At 36.9% G+C, this 27,293-nt stretch overlaps 1 protein-coding gene across 2 annotated transcripts; it reads right to left on the reverse strand.

Moving 5' to 3' along the window:
* Positions 1-332: 332 nt before the first annotated feature.
* RGS17 (regulator of G protein signaling 17) lies at positions 333-27,293 on the reverse strand. 2 transcript variants are annotated; one of them, XM_010208785.2, is made up of 5 exons: positions 27,217-27,293; positions 24,476-24,619; positions 3,976-4,065; positions 1,876-2,110; positions 333-521 (listed from the first exon to the last, which is right to left on the reverse strand). In XM_010208785.2, exons 1-5 carry the CDS (start codon positions 27,273-27,275, stop codon positions 333-335), a joined length of 717 nt encoding a protein of 238 aa, XP_010207087.2. In that variant the 5' UTR covers positions 27,276-27,293. The 2 variants fall into 2 exon arrangements, with proteins under 2 accessions (XP_010207087.2, XP_061846309.1); XM_061990325.1 differs by lacking the exon at positions 27,217-27,293 and having other exon boundaries at positions 3,976-4,053; positions 24,476-24,594.

Raw genomic sequence — 27,293 nt, forward strand, 5'->3', positions numbered from 1 at the left:
TACCTTGCACATGCAGTGTGAGGATACACAAGGACACTCTTCATAAAACTACAAATACATCATTGCAATCTTGACTGCGGTAGGGTGAAAGGAGTGTGAAACAAATGTATTTTGGCAAATCCATTGTTCCCCTCCCACACCATCTCGAGAAAGGAGAACCTTGGTAAAAATGTAGACAGAGACCATAATATGTATTTGTTTTCTTCACAGTAGCCTGAGTAGTGCTAAACTGTAGTTCTCCAGGAACCCAGCTCCAGATGTTATTAAACTACTTTTCTTCCATCCCACCCATCCCCCCAAAAAAATCAATTTATTTTGTTTGAAAATTAAAATTAAGTTTCAGTAGTAGAGCCTGTAATACTTTCAACAAGAGACTTATAAATTTGAGAGTTCAAAAACCTTGGAAAAGAGTCTCTGTGCATTAGGGTGTATATCTGGAGTTGAGCATCTTCATACATGTGAGGGCTGGGATCCAACAAGTTTCTATTGATCACTTCTCTCACTCGGGAGTCAAGGCTAACCTGAAGAAGATGAGAACAGACTAATGTTAAACAGTAATAACAGAAAGGCAGTTATATGTATTTCTGTTTCTCAGGGCTCCATGGAATATGCCAAGTTTACTAGTTTATTCAAATAACTCTCCATGCTTCCTTCAGAGTCACCACGCAATTACAGACTGAGACCAGTGACTGTTTTGGTTTTGACTTGCTAAGATCTATATGATGAAACATAGCTATATAACAGAATCAATATTGTGCAACTTAGTGAAGCTCTGCAGTAACCTGGATTCCCAAAAATAGGTTATTTTACCTCAAGAAACCAAAACTTTACATATTTAAAATCATTTATCTGAAATGAATGTTGAAAGAAATGGGTTTTTTTCCTGATTGGTTGTGGTTAAATCTCTAGAAGCTTTCTATTTAGGATTCTCATCTGGCTACCCTATTGGCTATTTTCCTCATTTTTTTCCAGGCACTACACTTGTTACTCACAAATTACACTGATTTTTAAAACATTTCTATCATATTAATCTCCCTATTAATATTAAGTATTTCAGATTTTTTCTTTTCAAGACTCCTTAACATCTGGCAATTTATACCCTACCATTCTGTGTGCTTATCCTGAAGTTGATAGCAAGTTTCAGTTTTAGCTTCTCATTTTTAATGAACTCCTGTGCCTAGGCAGAAAAGAGCTTATTATGCTTGTGATGAATGCACAGATAATTTCAGAATATCATTTAGAAATTTGAGTGAAAGTACAGCTTATTCACAAAATGCTCTAAAAACAGTAAAATCAATGCCTTCTGGATTAAATGAAATGGCAGTAGCATTAAAACCCAGTGGTCAAAAGATAATTTCAGAATTTGTCTATTTCAGTTTAAGAGCTGACAAAAATCTTATAAAACTTACTAGATCTTATCGTACCTTTTGTTAGAGAAAATACATGGTCTTCATTGCTGGACTCTCACAAAATAATAGCCTGTGCAAATTTGAATTTTCCCCCAGACAGCTGTTGCAGCAGATACATCTATAATGATTCTGATTTAAATTCCTTAATTTTTGGTGCTTTTCCTCCAGAAATCTGCTTGCATTACTTATTTCCTCTCTCTGGCAGACATATAGCATTACTAAGCATACCTATTTCTCAGCCTTCTCTTACTGGAGTTTCTTGAGTCTTATAGAGAGCTTTGAGGTGGTGTGGCCAGCAATGCTATGTGACTCGGCACCCATGTCTCTACTTTTCTGTCTCTTCCTTTCCTGATTTAATATCCATACTAAGATTTTCATCTGACAGATTAGGCAGACTTTCAGTCCAGGGTGTCACGTTTCTGTTTTGGAATTACAGAAAATACAAATGTTACATTTACAGCTTTACCTCTTTTGGTGATAATATAGAAATGTAATCTTCATATATAAGTCTTGCTTTTTCTTCAATAACTTTCTTGTTCTGTTCCTTCTTTAAATCTTCACATGCAAGCCAGAAAAGCAGGTTCTCCTCACTATACTCTGTTCGTAGAAACTCTCTGAAAAGGTTCCTCCCAGCTGGTGTTTTCATCATCTTGTCAAAATTCTGAGCCCAAGACAAAATTTCATCTGCGGTAGGGTTTTGGCTGCAAAAGCAAAATATCATTACAAATATGCTTCTATTTTTGTAACACTGTTTTCATACATTCATCCAAAAATTCTCCTCTCAGCTGCACCTTAGTCCGGAGTGAAAACTGGATGCAGCAAGGCTTCAGCAGTGAGAAGGGAATTTCATTCACTCCTCATTTGTGCATTCGTTATCTCATTAGCCCACTAAATATGTTTAATGTTACAAGACATCCACTTGGCTTTCTGCAAGTTTTCTATTGCAGGTGTTGTTATCATCAGACTCAAAGACAAAATCCCACAACAGCACTGAATTACCGTGTCTGTAGTTGAAAGATACAGGATTTCAGGGAGCCGGCAATAGACTGTCTTTCACGAGGGCTTTAGATGACACCTCATGTCCCTGCCTTCTGATGGCGTTTGACCAGTCACTGGCTGCCACATGATTTGGTTCAGGAAGGACAAGAAAAACAAATCTCTCTTGGCAGCCAAGAGCTTACTAATGAGGTGCAACAAAATAGTAATTCAGAGAGCTTTTAAATTAGCATATTTCTCTGTGTTCGTACCTAAGGGTTGCTAAGCTTCCCACTGGTGCTATTGACCTGCATGAGATTTGCTGGCAAAACTGGAGAGGGAAGAAATGAGAAAAAAGTCCTTATTCCCATTTTCTGGAGGAAACTGTTCATGGCGTGTAACAGTGGACACACTGGATAAGTGATCAGAAGACTAACTTATGTCACTAATCCATTAACATATCAATTAATAACTTGAGAGGGTAATAATCCAAGTAATTTAACATCAATTAACTATAGTTTCAATCTTCATTCTGAGCCCTTTCCTGATAGGATGCAAAACAAGAGCTTTACTAGCTGTTGTTAATAGTTTCTGTACAATCATGTTGCACAATAAGTGACGTTTATCCATATCATTTCTCTTCAAATCCTTTTTTCAATATCTGCTCTGCACGCAAGTTACACTGGATGATGGGAAGCTCTTTATGACAGCTTTTTGGCAGCCCAAAAGATATAATAAGTGAGAAAGTTTTTACCATTAAAATTATCCAGCAAAATAATTGTAATCCAAACCAAAAAATATAAACATACAGATTTGAAGGTGGAAAGTCTCCTCTCTGATGAGAGTGGAAAAAACCTGCTGAGGTGGATGGAGCTGACAAGCAAGCTGTGCTCCCTCATTCTCTATTGGGAGGCTCTCTTCACTTATGTATTTTGTGCAAATTTCTGACATTTCCTCTCATAAATGACCATGACTAGCAATGAAAACAATGAACTGTGGGTTGTTTTTACCACCAATCGTATCCCTATATATAAGTTTAAACTTAATTTTTATGAGATTAGAGAACTTAAGACCCCTGATAGGTTAGCGTTTTCCCTCGAAAAATAACCATGGACCTAAGCTTTAGAGAGAAGTAAAAGTTCAGGCTTTAAAAGCACGTTAGCCTATTTTTCAAGATACATATTTCCTTGGCTAATTCCAGTTAAACCATAGTCCAAGCTGTTTTATGGAAAGTATTCATGTCAAAAATGTGACTGTGAAGTACACTTGTGCCAGTTAGTTTTTCTTGTCTGGAGAAACAGGACAAAATGATCCCACATACAGCAGAGATCCACAGGTCTATGGAAACATCCATGCACTTCCCATTCCTTCCCACAGTTCTTCCCCACAAATAAGAAACTATAAGTAAGTCTGATTTATGAATGTCTGCTTGCATTTCATTATCGGGACAATTTTTTCTTCCTTTTGTGTAGAAATTTTAGGAAGAAAAGTAATTAAAAGGACATCCTGGAAGCATAAAACCAAGGCAAATCTTGATAGTAGTTACAGAAAAATTAAAAACATTTACTAGACAACAGTTTGACCAACTTACCATTCTTCTATGACTTGGATGCTCTCCATTTTGGTGGTATGTGTTGGCCTTCCTGCATTGTCTCCTCTGTCTTCATTCCTAACAGTGAGGCTGCAATGTAGTACAACACTTTATTTTGTCTAGAGGAAGTTAATTTAAAACAGTGACTACAGAAATGCAAACTTTTAAAAGACATAAACCTGTGTAAAATATTACCCCTAAAACTTTTGAGAGAAATTTTTGAAAAATATTTGTCCCACTAGTTATGATGAATATTAGTTACTAGCATGTGTAAGTTTTTACAAGCTCACAGTTTATGCACTGAAAGATGGACACAAACTTAGAGGTCACTTTTGGAGTGATTTAATTTAGTAAACTGAGAGTATTAGTAACAATAAGAGTAGAGGGGGAATAAGAATATCCAAACTGGACATTGATGAGGCTTTGATGCCTCACAAGTTCTGGATGGTTGTTCATTCTTTATGAACATTCTCTTTTTTCTCTCCAGGATACGGTGGCAGTAGGTGGCTCAGATACAGAACTTAGCATGTGGCAGCTCCTCATGGTTTTCTCTTCTGACCTAAATTTGTTTTTCATTCCAAACTCAAAAACTTACTAGCCTCTCAACAGAAAGGCATCCATTACCCTTATATTACCACAAGCAAGAAAAAGAAAGACTTCCTTTATGTAAGAATGTTTGTATTTTTTTCCTTCTTTTTAGAGATAGCAACTAGCATCACTTATTTTTTCTGTAAATATCTTTTTAATTTGGTTTGCTTTAATGGTAGTGACTTCCTTTCTATGTGCTCTCTATGAATGTTCTGGAACATGATATTGCCAGCAAAGTCACAATCCGTTATAACTACTGAAATAAAGATATTCTGAATTAAATAAGTATTCCTATAGGAAACCTGGTTCCGATAACTAAGCTTAAGAAGTAGAACGCACTAAGGAGATGGAGATGGAGATTTGCCCTTATAAGGTGTTTCCTATGTATCATATTGAGAGAAAACAAGTGACCAAAAAATATCTCCTGTCCCAATCCCAAGAGAGCTCATATTTTGAATATTGAGTATTTGTGTTAGAATTATGCTCTCAGTCATCCTAAGAGTCAATATACAAAAATATGTTGGTAGCATAAAGCTTCTCCCTCTCCCACTAATCTGAATAATTTCTGGTCAGGTTTAACAGGAAATCTCAGCTTTGAGACACTTTTAGCACAGATAACCTTTCTTTGTAGCCCCTCTGCATTTATGAGTTTCTTCAACATCTTTTTCAAGTGTTTGGCAAAGTTAATAGATGATTTCAAATACTCTTCTGAAAATTGGAAGCTTAAGCTCCAAGGTAAAGCAGAGCACAAATTAAGACTTAAACATTACAAAGACGTACACTTTGAAATGAAGCTGTTTGATACTGGTTGCTCCTTCACTTACCTGCCAAGACCTTAGTTCAGGCCCTTGGTCCTGCTTCCCCTGTTACAGCGTAGGAATGCAGCTCCAGTGCTGCTAAGGTGTTAGGGTGTCATCAACTGCTGCAGGAGAAACAACACATCCTGAACTCTGGGGTTGGCAGGTAAAAACCCTTTCTGTCTCCTGTCTCCTCTGACTTGTTGCTGTCAGTCTATAGAGGGAGCACCCAGGAAAGCCAATGGGAGTTCCATATACAGAAGGAGAAAAAAAAGGGACCATCCACTTTCTGTCAAGTAATCTTTGAGTCTACACATGTAACTGCTTAGGGTGACCTTGCATCTAATTGGAGCACAAAGTTGGGGTGAGGGATACATAGGGAAGGCAAAAAGTGTCTCTTTCTCCCTCTTTCCCTCCCTCCCTTCTCTGCAGTCTGTAGATAGAGCAGGATTTATCTACGCTGCTGGGTGCAGAGAACTGAGTGTCCTTTGGTTCCATGGAGGAGTAATGCCATGGAAGGAGGAAACAGCTTGTGTAGCTTGGGAATGTAACAGAGTGTTCATCCGAGTCTGTCCAAAAGAAAAAGAAGCCACCCGTTCTCTTTCTCCTATCACATGATCAGCAGCTAAGCTGTACTAAGATAATTTACTTGTTAGGCTGGAGACTTATAAAGTTTGGATGTAGAGTCTTACTGGAAGTAGAAGGTGATTCATCTGAAAGCAGTTAATCTACACTGATAATTTAATTTGATGTCTGGGATCAAATGTTGTTTGTTTTGGTCATGTAAAACTACTGCTAAACTTAGGGAAACCAACATGGGATGATGAAGGTGAAGCAGTGAGTAAAAAAGAGAAATAAAAAATGGACAAGAAAGCTATGTTGACTTCATTGACTTTTAATCAAAGGAGTAATGGATAGGCCCTATGCATTTTGATTTTCCATGTGACTAAATCTCAGTAAAAAGTTTAAATGATTGACCCAAAATGTAACGTGCAGTTTTCTGGCATCTGTATCAGAGTGACAATGTGAGGTACACACTTGGCCCTAATTCCTTCATCTCACCATTCATAGCTGGAGTTCAATGACTGAAGTTAAGTCAGAGTTGCAAAACAGGAAAGACCCTAAAGAAAGAAGTGTTATGCTTGACTGGAACAGTTTCTCAAGTTTGTATATTGTATTTTAAACTGTGCTAAATTTATAATACATTTTGGCCTAAATTCCGCATTATGTTTCCAGTGAAAAACACTAGCGCTACCTTTCAGCTTTTATATGCATCCGTCAAGGCTGGAGTTCCATCGGATGCATTATTTTTATGTGTTTTTCCTGTGAAAAAAACCTATCATTTTTATGCAGGAGTACATTAAATTCAGACATGTTCTGTTTTCACTCAAGGAACTGGCTCATATTCACTTAGAAAAATATTAAATATTTACACATTTGTGACTGCAAAGCTAACTTGAAAGCAGCCTTTAAGTAACTTTGATCACAATAACAGATTGCTACCTTTCACCTCAAAATGACAACACTGTATTGCTATTTGCTGTGTTGCTATTTTCAGTTGAAAATACTCTATCTGTTCACATTTCTCTGTGGAATCTAAGTAGTCTTCCACAGTAAAGGCACCCTGCGTATCTCAAGCTTGCATCCTTGATACATTATTCCATCATGGAATCTAGCTGATTATGTCAGAAGAATTAGGCTGTATGGTGTAAAACTAAACAGAATAAAAGTAACAGGATAAAGATTAACCAATTATCATACTTAGTTAAGGCCTTAAGAGGAGGAAAATACCAATATGCATTATCAAAAGGTAGCTAAATGAAAGTGAGATGTTCTAGAGAGATATCTGATGTAAATTAGCACATACAATGTCATTATTATTAGATAGAGTCCATCCAGCAGATATCTTAAAATTTTAGAGATGTAAATTACCCATGAAAAAAAGGTGACAAATCCACTAATGCCTTAAAAAGAGAGAATTTGACATGTCTAAAGGCAGAGCTTAAGTGGAAAACACAGGAAAACAAAAGTACTGGCTTGTTTTCTGTTCCTTACAGAAGCTTTGTTCTGCCCACTTTTATGCTGATTTTATTGCACTGGGAATATGGTAAAAAGTACTTCAGTCAACTGAAGTGACCTCAGCTTGAGGTGCATTTCAAATACATCTTGGGTTCCTCACTTTTGCAAAAACAATAGACTCTACTGCAACAGTATTATTATGAGTAATTTTTGTTTGGAGTGAATGCACTCTACTCTGCAACTTCAAAGACTTTATAAGTAAAAATGTCAGTGTCCAGGAACTACTCAAAGAAGTTTAAAAACTGAACAAGTTACCATGTATAAAGTTAAACACATCCATGTTCCTAGCTGATGTGGTTTTGGAGGATCTACTGGGATTCAGAAAGTCAGTCTTTATTTATTTAACCACTATTATTCAGCTGTTAATATTCATGTTCAGCAGTTAAATAATTGTTCTGTTGAGTAATTACTCAGCTAAATCAGTGTTGCAGGACACTGGTCCATGGTAAGGCAAAAAAAAAAGCCAAGCTAATTAGATAAAATCATCAAGAGAGTTGTACTAATTTAAGAGCAAAGATACCACTAATTCTTCCTCCAGGTGTTTCTAATTGGTGGTTTTAGCCTTTTTTTTAAAGTTGCTTAGCATCGCTACTGCTACACTTACATTTTACTGCCATGAAGAAACTGAAAAACATTTACAGCTTAGGCCTGATCTTTCACTCTATGTATATCCGGTAAACATATAGTCCTTAATTTCTGTCCAAGGATCAGATTCTTCTGTACCAGTAGCTTAAATCTGGTGAATCAGTAAAATTACTGCTATCACTGGGGCAAGAAAACTGTGCCACGTGACAAGTGTTATTAATATTCTGCCCATGCATGGCTAACACCAGCTATTATTCTCGCAGGTATTTTCTCAGTTATGTGCATCATATCCTGAGTATCATCAAAATATTTTGCAATTATGTCTGGCATCAAAGACAATATGACAATTGAAGCCTCTTTCCTTAGTGCTGTTTCTTGTGCTGCCATGAAGATAAGGAGCAGAAATCAAACTGGGACATTGTGAACTAGTTGGTAGGCTGTTGGGTTGCCATTCGGGAGATCTGTGCTCAGTTCCTACTTCCTGGTTGTAATTTTGTAGATGCTAGGCCCTGGATCTACCCTAGGGTAGATGATTTTCAATTTTTCTATTCAATCACTTTGGTGAAAATAATAGAACACTCATTACACAAGACAGAAGCAGGAGACTCTTAATGGAAATCATTGTGTAATGAATGCTTTTAAACATTTTCTGTAAAAGTACAATTTTATACACCCTTGAGGGGAGAGCCTGACAACAAAAACATACGATTAATGTATTTTCCTGGAGTGATGGAAAGGTGGTTTTGAAAACTTTAAAACAAAGATCAGTACCAACTCTAGATCTTTCACCAGCTGGCTGAATATTTTCACTCTTCTATACAAAAGGTTGTGCCACTGCCTGTCTCCAAGCTCTTTCATTCATTTACATTTATTATAAGTGTCTGGGTTAAAATATGCTATATGAACATAAACATATTTTGCCTAGTTTTAGTTTGGATGCAGAAAAAGTACATGCCAATCTCCTTTTCTTTTTTAATTGTGGTTCAATCTCACCAGACTGTCTTCAATATTATGGTTCAACAATCAGTCATTGAAAAATCAAATCTTTGCACAGCTCTGTTCACAAGTTGACTCCTACATGCTGAGGCAGGCTCTGGTGGAAGCTGGAGATGGATGTGGTCCCTGTATGCTATATGATAATGCAACAGAGAACTATACCAGCACTCTGGTTTATTTTACGAAGCTGTAGATAAAATTGTTTTGACATCTTGTTTTTCTGACAGATGGAATATTTAAGCCTGATGACAGTGAAAACTAGTCAAGGCTATTTTTATGAAGAGAAGCATGATGATTTTGCTATACTATACAAAACAATAATACGAAAAATAATGGCAATTTTATTGTGATCCATTCATAAAGAACAATACAGCTGCTATGTTAATCACTAAATCACCTAGAGTCTAGTCAGTAATGCTATTTTCTATCTCCCTTTTAATGGTACAAAAATAGTTAGTCATGAAAATGAAATGTTACATAAACAATATTATCCAAGGGTAACTTTTTTTTTAAGGTGAGTAGAGTGTAAAAAACCTGCTTCTATAACAGTTAAGAAAATGTGTCACTTTTTGTTACAATAAACGAATAATGTCCAGAATAATTCATCCAGAAAAACTAGAGTTATGATTTTTATGAAGAAATGATGCCTTGCACTGGATATTTTCATAGGCTGCATTAGAGACATTGGGGATGTATCAGCCATCACAGCCATATGTAGTCTTTTATCTCAAACCTTTGAAAATGTATCTTCTTGTAAGAATAGCAAGATAAACAAAAGCCTTTAGATTTTTGTAATATTACCAATATATACAAAGCATAGAAGTGCAGAGCAAACTTCAGCCAAATTAGTAGCACTAATTGAATTCCAGAACAGAGACTTGAATGGGCATCCAGAGGTCTGAAAGGCTGGCATAAGTCGTGTGCAGTTCATCCACAGAAATACACAAAACATTAAAAACTACAAACTTGGTATTTCCATATGACTGCATTGGTTGCCTGTGAGAAACCGTGAAGGGCGATGGTGGTCAAGAGTGTTTGTTTGGAGTCATTTACTTAAATTGAACAGAATCTAGTCTTAACTCAATCAGCAGATGATTTTTGTTTCACAGAAGAAACAGACTTAAATATTTTTTTTTAGTGTCCATTCCATTTTTTTAATGAGATAAGATTTATAGACCTTCACTGAATTCAGTAATGTAAGTTACAAAATTTTATACTGAAAACAAGTTAGACTTTTAGTGAAAATTCTATATACTTCTCTGAGAGAAAAATCAATTGTCTTGTGCTTGAACTAAATGATGGAGATTGTGTTTAGTAGACTTACGCAGAAAAGCAGTCTCTTGGTGAAAAGCCAAAAATTACCATAAGGCTACAATCAGCCTACTTGGCTGTGTCCACTGAAACTATAAACTGCTTTCAAAAAGTCCAGCTACCTATGGTGCTAAGTTTCCTGAGTGCCAGAGTTACATTTGCCTTAGGTGAAAAGATGGTACAAGAGACGTGTATAATCCAATTTGTTTTTAAAGGAAAAATCAAACAAGCATAGACTCCAGCTTGGACTCAGCTGTGTTAGAGTGAAAAAAACCATATGCATTTACAAGGAAAATGTATAAACTTGAGGTCTGATTCTGCAAGCATTCCCTCATGTAAGAATAAACTCACAAACAAATGTGGTTTTTTTTCTTTGCTTTTAAAAAAAATATAAGGGAAGTATGTGCAAGGTTAGCATCCTGGAGATTTTGTGTTAAATCTAAAACTCCTCCAATATTTCAAGCTGCAGATGGAGGAGTGCAGAGTCACAAACCTTCTGGCACTTTGTTCAGCTTGCAGTGGTCTCATCTTTTTTTGTAACTGTAAAAGCCACAGTGATAAATGGCCTTTTTTTTCTGATAAGTCATAAAAAGTAAAATAAAAATGAAACAAATGATAAGAATAGATGCTTTATCTCTTCTAATATCCAGAAAACATTCAATTTCTTCCTTTCCCATCTTCCTTGTTGGTATTTTTTCTCCTCGATTCAGTTTGCAATGTTGTTGTGTGGTGTACTTCAGATTTTTTTCCTTTCTTTCATTTTTTTATTTGATGAGCATGCAGCTGAGAAACAGTCTGTAACAGACGGTTGAACACTTCTGTGTGCTGTGAATGTGCTTTCAACTGAAAAGCTTAGTAGCTACCCAGGACCCAGTAATAGTAAATGCAGGCAGGCTTCTGGCTCCTGTATGCACTTTTCTGCATACCATGGGTCCTGTGGGCCAAAGAAGAGCTCAAGGTGGACATTTTCTTGTCTGATTTTTGCAACCCAGGATGGGTGCAGAAGCTGTTCCACAGGCTCTTCCACTGGAGCTTCATAGAGAATGCAGCTGACTGGAACTGAGTTTGCTTTCCACACAGATTTGTCAGCTAAAGATAAATTACTTCTGAATTGGATTTTCCTCAAAATAGTGTTTGTGGAAAAGTAGAAGAGTAATGAAATTTCATAATTTGTTTTGATGGTTTTAGAAATAGTTGTCATTACATTTTAAAATGCAATAATCACTTGTCTAGATTTCATTAACTGTTAGTAACTGTTATTCTAACTAGTCTTTTGTAAGCATTTCTAACTAATGTAATCAAATAATAGACTTAAATTAAATATTGTGCTTAAGTTTAAAAAGTTCTTTAGAAAAATTATGTTCTATTGTAATAGATGCTTTTCCCATTAAGCTTTCTGATTACAAGAAGAGATTTTCTAATAAGAAAACAGTTAATCAGGAAATACAGCAGCTGTAAGTCTTAACTTCATGATATATGGAGTTTATCAGAACCTCACCTGCAAGCAGTTAACAGCCCTACCTTTCACTCAAGATTGCATTTATATTAAGAACTGTGGACAGAAGCTTGAAGAGCTATGCCTTGCTGCATCAAGTTCCTAAAGCACAGCAAAACTTGCCATTGTGTTTTGGGTTATTTTGAAGAACTCTTACTTCCCTAAACCAATCTTGAGATTTCTAGAAGAGTGGCATCAAGAGTATAGTTGTGAAGTGTGTAGACATAGGGATAAAGAGATGTTTTTAAAACCCCCTGTGCCTTCAGACAGGTATCTTTCTGACACAGACACTGTAGCAGCAATTCAAGAGTGACTGAAGGAATCATTGACAATTCTATCTTTGTTCCATAGCACTGCTCTTGCAGTGGTATTTAGGCTTTTCTGTGTGAAGGAATAGCTGTTAGCCTTGTGAGGTATTTGGGAGTTGAGGAGGAGATGAATGCACTTAAAAACACTCTACATGAACACAGTCCTACATTTCTTCCTCGCAAAAATGTGGACTAAGGGCAGTGGATTCTTTTGTTCAAAGACTTACAAGAAGGCCAGTTTATTGTTCAGAGTTATGAACTTCCCTGTGAAAAATAAGAAACTTCTCATCCATCTGGGATTGTATGTTTCTCTGTACTTTAAAGGTGGGGGAGCACAGTCTAAATTTCTTACTGCTTTTCAACCACAGTGCCTTCTTAATACTGTGGTGGATTCAATGTAATTGATTAAAGTCACTATAGATTCAACTATAAACTATGAAAGAAAAGAGGAGATTTGTGGAAATTAAGTCTTAAGATATCTGGAGCATTTCAGGCTATTAAGGTCTAGTCAGTTAAGATATTTATCTCTGTTGTGAAAGTCTTACTGATGGTGTGCTATCCCTCAGCTTGAGTAAAATCGGAATTGAACCCAAGTGATCTAGTGCTTAAGAGTATAATCATCTCTTTGTTTATGGGAAGTCTTGGCCAAGATTTTGGAGTTTATGTAAGATCATTATATAAGGTTATTAAACTGCATCCCACATGCCACTGTGAAGGTAGATCATCCTTACTGAAATATGAATGCTAAGCTAAAGTAAGTCATAGAGGGATGTGCTCAGTAAAGCAAGTACCTAAAAAGGTTTTAGCAAATCTGCAGCATTCCACTCTATTTCTTTTCCTGTATATTTAATGATTTAAAATAGACTAGATCTAAAATCTAGTTAACTTTTTCTGTTCATGGGGGTCAGTTGGATTAACAATCTCTTTTTAACACTATGATTTATATTATCTTGATACATTTTCCATAAAAGTTTAATTCAGTGTATATCTGGTAGACAAGCTTTCAAATTTGTCCAAACTCTGCATTTTTCATTTGGACTCAAGTTTCAAAGCAAAGATTTATAGAATCCAGGTGTCAATACATCTTCCAGCATAAATTGCTATTTGCAATGTGATCTTTTATGTAATTTTTGTACTGATTTTTTTTTCTTAATTTAGAAAATGTTCAGAAGGGGCATGATAGTGGAAAAACTAACCTGCTGAAAACCCCTTGACAAAAGATACATTCTCCTAAGATATCCAGAAATATATCCAGAAATGTGTTGCAAACATTTAACGTCTGAGTTTAGTCTTTGCCAAGTTGAACACAGAATCACAGAACGGTTGAGATTGGAAGGGACAGAGCTCTGGAGGTCAGTTTATCCACACACAGCCCCACAAGTAAGACCACCTAGAGCAGGCTGCCTAGGACTGTGTCCAGAAGACTTTTGAATATCTCCAAGGATGAAGACTCCACAGCCTCTCTGGGCAAACTGTGCCAGTACTCAGTCCTCCTATCAGTAAAAGGATGTTTTCTGATGTTCAGAGACAACCTCCCATGTTTCAGCTTGTACCCATTGTCTCTGGTCCTATCACTGGACATCACTGAAAAGAGCCTGGCTCCATCTTCTTTACACCCTCTCTTCAGGTATTTATACATATTGATAAGATCCCTGTGAGCCTGCACTTCTCCAGGCTAAATGGTCTTATCTCTCTCAGCCCTTCCTAGTAGGAGAGGTGCTCTAGTCTTCTAATCATTTTAGTGGCCTTTTGCCGGACTTTCTCCAGTATGTCCAGGTCTTTTGCAACAGAGAGCCCAGAAATTGACATTCCAGATGTGGCCACCAGTACCACAACCAACATATTTACTACAGTCTTATTTAATGAAAGACTGTGATAAGAATATTTTTGGAGACTACTTAAAAGAAACCCCACAATTATATTTATGAAGGTCAATGCAAGCTAAAAGGTACATGAAAGGAGACTGGTCCTTTTAATGGACAGCCTTACTGAACTTGCTTTCCTTCTCTATTCTTGTGACTCGTTTAAACTACCTAGCTACAGATATTGCAGCTCAGCAGGCATCCAAAGGCAGATGGAAACTACCAGTGTGCACTGTACTTCTGAAATAAAGGACAGTATCTCCCTCAAACAGACTAGAACTGAGCAAAAGCTGTAACTGTGCACGAGAGTAAAGAACTAGTAATTTAAAGCAATCCAACTTTTTTAAGCTCCTCTTTTTCTCAGATGCATTTTGTTTGTCTGAAAATCTGTAAGAAAATATGCATTGTGCTGGATTCTACTTTAAAAAGGTTCTATTACTTTTACATAATTATAGCTACACCTGAAGCTAATACAATTTTTTAAATCTTTTAGTCCTTTCTAGGACTAAATTTGTGATATTTTTGTTCTCAGATGTGGAATGTAATTTCTGGAAAGGTAAAAAATCCATGGTTTGCCAAAATTTGCTTGCCAATGTTTCCTAAAGGAGTTACTCTAGCTTTGTTTCATTACTGTAGAGCTGGTTTCAGCTTTAAGCAAGATTCAACTCAAGGGTGTATAACTCTTGTCAGGTCACCAAACAGATCATTAGTCTGACTGTCAGCTTCATTCCTTCCTTCCTTCAGTATAATACTGCCATTCATTCATACTCCATCTTGCACAAAGGATATATCTAATGACTAGACAATCTGTAGTGTCCTTACTCTTGGCTACAGATATTTTGCAAGCAATTCCTTCATGTATTTGAAGACAATTAAAAGTGACAGTTATCTAGGGTTGAAAGAAATAGAAATGGTATTCTTTGAAAGGGTAACTGAATGAGTAAAAGCCCTCCAATCCACTAGCAAGCAAGCCTGATGGTCTCAATTAATTCTGATTAATGATCCTAGTCTCAGTATCCATAGAGGATATGTTTTATCAATCTTGGTTTGCAGACATGAAAATAGCAGCAACAGTAAAGAATTGAGACTGATTAGAGTCACTCCTTTGGTTCTGTATATTTGTTTGCAGTTTCCAAATAGGAAGAGATGTCTGGGAACATTTATATTAAAGTCACATTTTTTTCGTTTCATAAAGTGTTATAAAGTTCTTCAGTTAAAGAGGATTCTACATATTTGTAAAGTACAATTCCTACCATGATGCTTATGAGCACCACCTTTTATGAAATTAACCTGGATCAGACTAGTTTATGCTTATCCACGTTGTAATCAAATAAGATGGAGGATCTTCCACTTAACATCTGCCCTAGTAACAAATTAAGATCCACCATGCCAATCTGTGTGTATTACAGGCATCTGTTTTGATGGGTGTTAACTGCTAGTTTCCAGCTTATATGTTAGACAAGGCCCTCAGCTGGGAAGCATTTTCAACATGGCTGTCAACAGGAACTGAATATATCCCTTGCTCCATAATGAGTGGTCAGCATCTGCTGATATCAGACCTTCAAGTAGCTACTACAGAAGAACGAGAGTTGCCATCTAGGCAAATATACATGCTATGGAATTATTAAGGTTGGCTAGATAAGATTTGCATCTCCTTTGCCTTTCTGCCTTACATAATGAATGCCTAACCCACTTTTCTAGTGATATTATCTCCATCTTCTAAGTGTTATTTACTAGAGATGCAGACTCATTTCCATGATATTTTCTCTGATTTTTTTTCTCTTCAAAGTGGTAGACATTTATTCCTGTTTTAACTGATATTTTAAACCAATTCTGAATGATACATAGTTAAAAAGCAAACCTTTGTAACATGGAAATTTTGCTGCCTACAGATTTAAGTAGACTATTTTTTTCCCCCCTTTTTGTCTTGGAACAACAGATTGCATTTATTCTTGCAGATAAAACAGGCTGGGAAAGTTCTCTGGTCCTGAGGTTGACTGGCTCCACATAGCTCCAGTCCATAAAGCCCAGACCTGAAACACAATTTCTGCATCTGCAACAGATTATTGCCTGACACTGCACACTTTGGCACTGGCCAAAACTCTTCCAGGGAGTTAACACTTGTGAGAAATTTAACTGTATGGCTAAGTGCTCGAGCCCATATTAGACCCTAGCCCTGCTTAGTTGACTAGTATGGACATTGCCCATGTGTTTAGTTTGGATAGCAATTTTTGCTGTGATTTTTGCATGTTAAACATTTAAGTTTTTCTTATATTCCATGATAAATAATTTTTGGATGATTTGCAGGGCTAACTTGGCATCTTTAAAATGATGATATATATTCCTTACTTCAGCTTATATTTTGATCTCAGACCCATTTTGACCTTTCACACACTTCTCCATTTCTGTGGTTTTCCACAGATTACTGAGTTACTGCATCTTTGTGGAAATACATAATTGTCAAATTTGCAATAAGAAAACAAAAAACTGTCTCAAACTGTATTGGGAAGATTTCAAAGGCTCCTAACAGCTGAAAATCACTGTGTAAACTGAACTCAGGCATCCTCTGCACTATTTTTATTTTTTAGGATTCTTTCACAGCAACAGTCAAGCTGTATGATGGTGGCAAAAAATATGTCATGACATTACGAATCTTCCTTCAGCCAGTGTTCTTCAGATACTAAGCTGAATAGCATTTTGGCACGGGCAGGTGGGAAACGGGCATGAGTTGTGAGGGTGAGCCAAGATGCTCATGCTCTGAAGCAATCCATCTCTTTAACAGTTTCTGAGGAGACATCAAGCTGCTTTACCCCAGTGAAAGTGATTCTGCCATTGCTTTTCTTCCCTCTGGTCTCCTCAAGAGCAGCTGTCCCTGAACACACTCTGTGTGTTGTGCTAGGGCAGAATCAAGATCATTTTCTAAAGTTAACTAGATTTAGTCCGCTGTCTCCTTCTAAGGAGCTACTGTCTGCATCTTATGCATGGCTGAATTAGAATGAGCCTCGTGTAATCCCAAATCCCTTCTGAGCATACATTTATTCTTTGGTTTAGGAGGATTGCAGTTCTGATTTTCTTTTTTTTTCATTCCAATTTTCATTACAGAATTTTTGGCTTGAAATAGGACTATTTTCTGCATTTAGGCTGATGAGAGTTTTATATCTTAGTACTATTATACACATAGGAATCGATGCATTTGGTTTGTGAAGCTTCAGAAATATTTATTAAAATTTTGCTAATACCTTATGTTCATGTTCTACCCATTCTCTAACCTGCTTGTGTTATCACAGATGGGTAAAAATGTCACTAAATACATGAGCCTCCAACTGTTCCTCAAAATGAAATGAACTTTCAGATTTTGAAATATTAAGGATAAAATCCTGATACTAGGAAAGATTGGCCCAGAGAGCCCAGAGCTGGTTTTGATGTTAATGAAAATTCTAGCACTGGCTGGTGATCCAAGTTAACAGACTGGCTGCATAAGAGTTATTGCTCTACTCTTCTCGTTAGACTTCTATTTTATTATAGAGAAGAACAAGCTTGCCTCATACCTTTGAAAACAGGAACATTTATCAGTTTACATGGAGTTAGACTCAGTTTACAGTGTCAAAACATAGTTCCTGGTTGAAAATTAATTTAAAATTATTTATCTATGCTGGACGTCTGTGCAGTGTCTTGTGTATCTTTGTGCTTCCATCATGGCTTCATGGTAGGCCAGCAGTGCTGTAATGACTACCCCTTTGCAAACCCTGAAATAAATGGAATGCTCAGCCTACAGTTTTCTCCTAGAGAACTGCATGATTTTGATTTACTTTTCATGGCACATGAAGCAACGACCTGTGCCAAAGCTACTTTTGCATGGCAAATGACCTACAAAAACCTGTTACTGCTGTGGGAGCTGGTGGCTCACAGACTGTGCAAAAGACCTTTTGCTTCTACAGTGCTTTGGAAGTAAGTGGCAGGGGCCTGAGAAGAGGAAGGAACAAGATAAAAGGCGGTAGATGAGCTTGGAATAGGGATTTCTGGGCTGCTTTCTGATAAGGGGTGATGAGATGTATTTGATTAGTTTAGAACAGGGCTCTACATTGACTAAGGAAGGCTTTAATGAGATTGAATAGGTTAACTTTAAACTTCATTTAGTTGTTTTTACATTAAATTTTACTTTTTGCAAACTTTTTTTCTCCAGTCCTTTTAGTTTGCCAGTAACATTTTTATTTCCTGCATTCCCATCTTACTCTTCAGATGCAGATGCAAGAAAAGTTAAGGAGAAATAGTTAACTATAGTTAGTATACCTGAGGCCTCACCTAGTATATCTCTGCACTTTGTGGCATCATTTCCATAGAATAAACGTACTCCCTCCCTTTCAATTGGTAGCATTTCACATCTGCTTCACAGGAAAGCCCAGAAAGTGGTTAAACCTGCCTTTACATGCCACTTCTAGAGCTCTATGATAAGACATGTATTAAATCACATCTGAGGTATATTTGTGCTATTGTTTAGAGGGAGAGTAGACTTCCAGGAATTATTAGGCTAACACTGACAATCTGGCCCAGTGTCACAGAAGGACACAATCCCAGAGGTTTGCAAGTCAGGCTGTGATGGCCCCAGGAAAGTTGTGGAAACAGGCATGCATGGAGCCACCTGTCCCCAGCCTGTCTTGAGGACCTTAACATCCATCCAGCTCCAGCAAAATCTCTTGCTCAGCCTGGATTATAAAGCAGAGGAAGCTTATTTAATATCTTACCCATTAGGAAGACATGTTTCTCCCTTCTGATTTTTTTTTTTAGCTGTAGTGATCATTCCTTTCATTTGCTTTAAAGGGAAAATACTTGGGTATTATTTAATAAGTACTGTTAACATAACTTAAAACAGTATGAAAAAAGTACTTGACAAGCTATTTATTTTTAGTGTCTTCTGTATGTTTTTCCAAATGCTGAGAATTTAAATTTCTTATTTTAAGTAGCTTAGGGAACCTTGAGAGGCTCACTTCTGAGGACAAAGTATTTAAATCCTTACCCCACATTCACCCCATGGTACATTCCAGTGACAACAGGAATGTCTGCTGGGCAGCTTTCTCTCATGGCCTTGGCACTGATGATATGTGAACTTAAAGACAAGGTAATTTAAGACTGATTTTCTAGAATGTCATATTAGGTAGCTTGTGTGACAGATCATATAATGAGTTTTATGCAGCTTTAAATTCTATTTGTCGAAAGAATTGGTATTTCTTTCCTAAGAAAGCACCAATGCTGCCCGTTGTGCTGTGATGATACACATGGTACTGTCTCATAGATGCATAAAGCATGAGTTTCCTTGTTACCTAAGTCTACTATTCCTCAGAATAAGTTACTCTTCAGGAAAGAGAGGGAATGTTTAGATCTTTGACTTGTGCAACAGCAAATAATAAAAATGTAAGGAACTTCTGTGATATTTCAATGTATAAAAAGGCTCAGAATGGAACATCTTTTCACATTAAATGTTTTTTTTTTTAAATATCACCTTCTATTTAGCAAAACAGAGTACAGTAGCCTGCACTTCTATATTCTGCACCAGAGTGCAGAATACAACTCCTGATGCACTATTCCACATTTGCTTTTCATAGGTGTGACGTTTTGAAAAGATAAAATGCAGAGAGCTGAGTTGTTGCAGATGTGTAGTCCTATGTGCTCAGGGAGGAAAAGATGAATTTTAAAATTAGGTTTAAAAAACCCCAGAGTTTAAAGCAACAAACATTTTTCAAAATGACTGCTTCTGTTTCAAAGATAAAGATTTTCTTTCTTTTATTTTTCTTTTTTTTCCCCTGAAAGCTTTAACAAAACCCTGGAGCCTGAGTGACTTTACAAGCTCACTTCTAGATTATTCCTAGTATAAAACTTCTACTGCAGACAAGCATGGGAAGCAGTATATGGATTTTGTTTTCTACATTTCAGAACATGTGGCCATAATTTATTGTATTAGTTTTTTTTTTATTTGTATCCTTTTTTTGCTTCCCTCTCCTCTAAAATTTCTACTATAGTTAAATAAGATAAAGCAGCTATGACTATGACTGGGGATGATCTTGTGCAGAGTTATGGAAATCTAGGACACAATTTTTTGATGGCAAACTAGTATTGAATGTGCCAGGAAAAAGAAATTCATCTCAAAGTACTAGAGAATTGGGAAGTGAAAAAAAATTATGGTTTGGGTTTTTTTCTTTTACATTTAGAGTACCATGCACAGTATGTTTGTTAGGAGGAGGAAAACATCGAACCTCATAGAGAAAAATTATTAATATATTTTAAAATTGTCTTTGAACTGTATTTCTAATCTCATATTCATGACACAAATGACAGAAATATCATCTTCTAGGCTCAAGTCAACTGCTAAACCCACACAAGGAAAATGTTCCCTTTAATAAAGAAAAATATTTGTGTAACAAGGTCGTCAGGGAGAAGTTTTGAACGTAACTCACAGCAGTCATAGGCAAGTTATAAGAACTGGAGGAGAGTTTTCTTGCCAAGAGAAACTCTTGTTTACTGCCAAGCTGGCAAATATCCTATCTTCCTTGGCATCTCTTGGGTGTGGGAAACTAGTCATGGAAGGTCCACAAGAAATCAAATGGCAAACATAGTTTTTGTGCAGGGCACTGCTTGGAGATGCTAGACATTTGAGTCCATTTTCCTCTTCCACAAGTCTTCATCAGCTGTTTTAATGGTTCCCTTTAAGGTAAAGGCCTTCCAGCTTACACATTTGAATCGAGCTACAGAACCAACTGACGTTGTGTGATCATCTTCACTTATCCCCTGGAAGCCTTTTCATGTCCCCTAGACTCCTGTACTGCTAATGTCTCTTGCAGGGCATATGTTAGATGCCCTCTGCATGTGGTAAAAGAAGAGAGATTATCAGTCATCAGAGTGCCCAGAACTTTAAAATTCACTGAGCACCTTATCAAAGGAAGAGAAGAGAAAAAGATATGACTCGTGATCTGGGTGGCATACAAAAGAGAAAACAAAATAAAATTGTCAGAATAGCAAACATCCCAGTGCTAGCATCTTGTGAGCTTTTCTGAAATATGATTTACAAGTGTTTGCAAGAGAATGACTGGCTTCATCTCAGCTCAGGAAGCTGAGCAGCAAATTTCTAAATAGGATGGGGGAGGTGAAATAGCAGTCTTCTGCTCTTAACTCACCAAGTTGAGCTCAAAACTGTAAAGCCATTGCACTAAATACTAGATGCACAGCTCTCTGGAGAATGTGTAATTGAGGAAATTATAGACTGCCATGTTAGGAGCCTTACTGAAAATTTTGAAATGCCCAGGCTACCTGTGTCATTGAAATTACAATGAGCAAGGAAGCCTTTCCTTCCATTCCCTGTGGGAATGGTGTTTTGTGGAAGATTAAGACACAGGATGAGATTCAGTCCACCACATTATGTACTTGACTGGTACTCATCTGTTAGATCCGTTAGTAAGGTAGTCTTCCTGAAATAAATGCCTAAGATCTATATCTCGTCAGTGAAGAGAGGAAGGTCCTATAGAAGATCTCCAGAGGAATACTGTCTCTGCAGTAAGTGGACAAACTTTTCCCATTTGAGACTTCAGAAGTACTTTATTTTCTCTGCTGAGGAGGACTGCTTCCTTCACTACTGATGATCAGGCATCAGTTCAGGGCTTAAGCTATTGGGGCAGCATTGTGATCATACCTACTACAGTCAGATATCTGTCTTACGGAGTCTGTTTATTTCTATATATTCCAATCTGAGCAAACCTTAATAATCAGCACTGCTTTGTCCTTGTAAAGGACTATGAATGGGGAGGAGGTTGAGGTACTGAGAGAGTAATGATATAAGAGCTGTTTTGAGTCATATAGGAAAAACAGAAGAAAATTATCCTAATCTTGATATTGAGAGTTTTAACATTTTCATGACCGTTAGTGAATCCAGCAACATTTTAAGATTCATCTCTTGAGAAAATCATGTTACTCAAATTCAAAGACTCTGTGGAAAACATGTAATTACATTAGATCCAAGGAACCTATTACAATTATCTGTTAGATTTTTCTACTACAGAGAACTACCCTGAAAAATTATCTACCTCATTCATCCCCTACAAATGACTAGTAAAATATGTTATATAGTTTTTTTAGGGTACACAACTAAGGCAAGAACAATGATTCATACTCTACCTAGGCAGTTCAAATTTACCAAGCAAATATGGCACCAGAACCAATTATTTCACTTTAATTGTGATCCTGGAAAACTTCTTGTTGCCTTTTTCAAAGTTTTCTCCTCATCTCTCCTGTAATGGAGTTTCCACTATGGAATTACAGAAGATAGAGCTCGAAAAGACTTATTATATCATCTGTTCTATGTTTTTGATTTTAAAAAATGTAAGTGATATTTACCCATTTCAGGAGGTTGGAGCATCCCTTTTTTTGATGGTATCTAGCAACAGGACAAGGGATAATGGAATGAAGCTGGAACACAAAAAGTTCCATTTAAATATAAGAAAAAACTATTTTACTGTTCAGGTGAGGGAGCCCTGGCACAGGCTGCCCAGGGAGGTTGTGGAATCTCCTTCCTTGGAGGTCTTCAAGACCTGCCTGGACATGTTCCTGTGTGACTTGATCTAGGTTGACCTGCAAGGGGGTTTGGACTAGATGATCTCTAAAGGTCCCTTCCAACCCCTACCATTCTATGATTCTATGATTCCATTCTTTGACATAATCCTGAAAACTAGCTTAAATTGTCAGAATTTCTCCATTCTCAGTCTAATCTACTTTACTAAAAACACTCTTCAATCCCCAAAAGAAAGGATATTAACAACAAAAACAATTATTAAAGCAGCTGAACAACCTACATTTTAAAGCAATGATTATTCTAGTTTAGATTTAATATGCATAAGCTGTTCAAATATATAATGGTATTGCCCTCTAAGGAGTGGAGGCACTCCAAGGGACACAAAGCTCATGAAGGCTTTGAAATAGAGTATAGCTGTCAAATAAAAACTCTTGAGCTACACCATGCTTAAAAAAGAAAATTATATTCAGAAATTAGACTGATACTTTTCTGGTTGTTCATGTTCCAATATACAAGCCAATTCTAGCTGTACATGCAAAATGATGAGTTTCCTTTCCATTTAGTAAAAATGTAGTCATGATGGATAATCCTCTGAAAACATCACCTCAGAGGCAGTTAAAAAGCAGGCAGAATGCTAGGAATTAATAATAAAAACTCAAGAGCAAACACAAAACATAGTGCACCCATGTCTTGACTAATGCAACAGATCTAGTCATACATCTCAGACAGCATAAAGTAGAATAGGAAAGGTACTTAGACACAAGGTATTTGGATAGATAGAAAAGAGGTATGGATAAACCATGGTCTGGGTCAGTTTCTGTATAACAGAGATTAAAATGGAGAAGACTATGGAAGAAAAGCCAGTTTCTTTTAATACACTACTACATTTTTGAAGTACGAATTGAACACATCACAAAGTAACTTTGTAACAGCATGAGCTCTTCTTAATCCTTGCTCAAAATATCCTCTGCCTCCAGGTGAAATTGGAAGTAGCAGTCAAGGCAGGTCTACCCTGGTACTGCCTCAAGGATGTGGCATCTTGGAAAAAGCTGTCCCATTTGATGACTGGTGCATACATGGTGGTATGTATTTTTAAATACATTGGGGGCAAATAGTCTCAGATTTTAGATTTGGGCCACATGGCTGATTCAAGTGAAAATAATACAGATACACAGAGGAATGGTCACTCCAAAAAGACTGAACTATGTATGTAACAGGATGCACAGGCTCCAAACAGTACTGCATGTCTATTACTTTACATTTCAAAACTAACTGTGTTTGTGAAAATAAGAAATAAAGACCTGATACATCTCAAGACACTGAGAACTTAAAACTATTTCTGAAACTGTTCTTTGACTTTCCAAGTGAACACTTGTTTAGGAAGTAACCAGTGGCCACAATTTTTGAGCCTTTTCTCCACTAAAATTATGCCACACCACTGAAAGGATAAAGTGGAACTTAAGGCTTGTGTTTTCAGATTTACAGAATACATATTCAACATTTAAGTAGTAAAACAAGTCACCATATATTCATACCTATGACCTTTTTCCTTTTACCTACTTGAATGCAGAGAACTGCAATATCAAAAGTATAAGCAGAAAAAAAATGTTTTGAATGTAACTTATAAAATGTTCAGTATCAAGTCTCTCATTCACACACACTAGTTTTACAACTGACATTTCCTCATTTAGTTATAGTTTAGGTAGGGTATATATAGCTTGAATTTACTATTCTCTCCTCTTCCCCCTCACAAGTTGTCCAACCAAATCAAGGAATTGTTTAATCATATTTTTAAGTGGAATGTTAAATCATGCCTCTTGGCAGCAGTTCTCTCCCAGAAGTTTGCATGTTCCCAGTGCTTGGCATTTTCCATTCTCATCATTTACCTGTGATGGATGTGGAACCAGATATACTACAGGACATACCATGAACAGCTGCAGCAACAGCACCAACAAAAGCAACATGTGTTGTTGGGCCTTTGGTTTCCAGGTGCTTGAGACACAGCTGATGTTCCTTCATTTTGTGACTGCTGCCTCTTTCTCATTTCAGCTACTTCAGTGCCCAAGTGGCTATAAGAACACAGACATAAGAGATGTACAGAATTACTACAGACTGTCATAAAGTACATTCACAATTCTACAGCAATCTCTGATTCTACTAATTCTCATAGCTTGTGGCAACAAAAGCGTGTGGCCATCAACTGTGCTGGCCAAGTGATAGTTCTATTGTGTGAAAAGCAGTTTCCAGAAGACCAAAATTTAATGACAAGCTTACGCTACCGTACCGTTGAATTATGTCTATTGTTATCACTTTGGCTGGACTGAAAGGACTGTTTATTACCCTTTTGAACAGAAAGCTACACAGCTTGTGTAGCACTTGGTAGAGACTGAATTATTCCTTAACATATGACTATCACAGCTCTTTCCATTATACTAAAAATACAGGGGGATGGTTATTCAGTTTAAACATGAGCTGGATTACATTTTGACTTCTCTGGTCAATGCTATAAGTGATATTATATCACAGGCACTAATAGCTTTCTGTTAAGAGACTAGATTATTATGTCATAACTGGGAGGTTTACTACTTAGGAGTTATACTCTGTAAATAAAGAGAACAATAAATATGTATTTCCAAAACAGTTTTCCAACCTTGGAACTATTTTCTGGTCTCAGAAGATTTTCTCTTGCTCATTTCCCAGCTTTTCCTAGGTTTTATTAGGCCAAGATATTTTTCTTTCCAGTGACTTGTAGTATGCATCTGGAAGTAATATTCCATGCATTAAGGTTTCAAAAGAAGTTAAAACATCTATTGCAAAGTTATGTTACTTAGGAAGGTTTAGATGTCAGAAAGTTTTTAATGGTTCACATCTTCTTTATAGAACAACTATAAGTTTCCCAGAGTAATGACTATTACAAATGTACATAAATTAGAAAAAATTTAGTACTTTTACCTTTGAAAAAGTACAAATAGATTACTGTGGGAAAGAACCCAGTTTGAAACAGAAGCAGGTATAAGATGGCCTGGCATGAGCAGCACGGAATATGCTCCAAACCTCCAGGGCATCCTGCTGCAGTCAGGAGTGCTGGGGAAAGGCAGGCTCTGGTTGATTTGCCACCTGGATACATTATACTCAGACATGTAGGATGTGCTACTTTGTCTACATGAATTCAAGCAGCTGCTGTGAGGATTTGTGTGTAAACGATTGCCAAAATTCTTGAAGTTCTTCTGTAACAGTGTCCTTATAGGCAGTTTACTCACAGCAACATGTAGCAAGGATACCGAGGTTCAGAACTCAAACTCATGCTGCAAAACTCAAGGTTGGTGGTTATTTCATCTTTCATAGCTACCTTATCCATGTGCACTGTCACTGAGTGAAAACAAGTAATTTCTGAAGTGCTTGGTCAAATTAAACAATGAAGAACCATTTAACTACCTTTGGTGAGGGCATCTGCTTATGCTATTGGTATCATGTTTTATAGTTGCTAAACTCCTGAAGATTAAAATGATATACTAAAACCAGCCATATATTTTTAATCAAATGTAAACATATGTTGTTAACAAGGACTACTTTGACATAACTGAACAACTTCCCATATTTTTATGATAGATGGGAAGAAAAGGAAAAGTGTTGCAGCATAACAAGTAGTTCAGACAGTGAGTGACAGTATGGAGTCACTTTCTCCAAATTACAGTGCTGAACTTCTGCTGAATGTGCATGATGCAGTTAAACTATGTCATAGATAGCTGTGTCATGCTGTGAATGGTATTTGTTTCAGCAAGTACAATGACTATGGTTAAAGGAATTAAAAGCCAGATATGTTCAGAGGGAACATTTGTTTCTTGTAAGTGAGAGAGTCTAGAAACACTGTATAAATCCACTATTAGTTTCAGAAGCCAGTGAAAATATCCATATTGAGGTATTTGTAGGACTGTAATCCTGGAATGAAAACATTGTATGCATTTCACCTGTGTACCTAAAGCCATGAATTTCTTACTGAATTTTAGCTTTATGTATAAAATGTACTATGACTAGAATCTGTTGCACTATAAATACAAGGGGGCAGGATGAAGGTTCTCCATTCAGAAATGATGATGACAGTTGGTGGCTTTTCTATAGTTTCACAATAACTTTAACACAGCACAAGCTGCTGCTGCCACTGAAATATATGTCTCTCTCTCATTTCTACTGCACAGCTCACAGTCACTCATTTCCTCACCTGAGCTGTCCCATTCTCTGTGCAGGCAGCAACATTTGTGCAGGTACTTAGTGAACTGGATAAAACAGAAGTATGATTTAAAATTAATGCAGAGGGGAAAGAAAGAACACAACCCAATAAATTAGTTTTAACTTTGTTCAAGTCCTAGTCTTGTTCACTTTGGGAAGATGTGAACTCTTGGGCCAGAACAAGGAAGGAAATAGAACATCAGCCAGGAGAGGGGAAGGCAGAGACCACCTTGCTTCTGTCCCTGCTCATGCTGTCAGGAAACAATGATGAAATTGATTGAAGTTGTGCAGCTCAAGAAGAAAATTTACTACTGTAATTCCCAAAACACAGTAAATGATATGTCTGGGAAGCAGAGCCAGAAATGTGGTTTCACAGGAAGGGTTCAAGTCCTCAACCCTGCCCAGCAACCTCTAACACTGAAAATTCTCCAGCATTCACCTTTCAGTATGGGCTGTGAGGGACAACCCTTTTGGAGGTTTGCAAGTCTGGCAGTACATGGTAGCAACAGGATTTGT

The sequence above is a fragment of the Colius striatus genome, chromosome 2, assembly GCF_028858725.1.
Source record: "Colius striatus isolate bColStr4 chromosome 2, bColStr4.1.hap1, whole genome shotgun sequence".
Classification (NCBI taxonomy): Eukaryota; Metazoa; Chordata; class Aves; order Coliiformes; family Coliidae; genus Colius; species Colius striatus.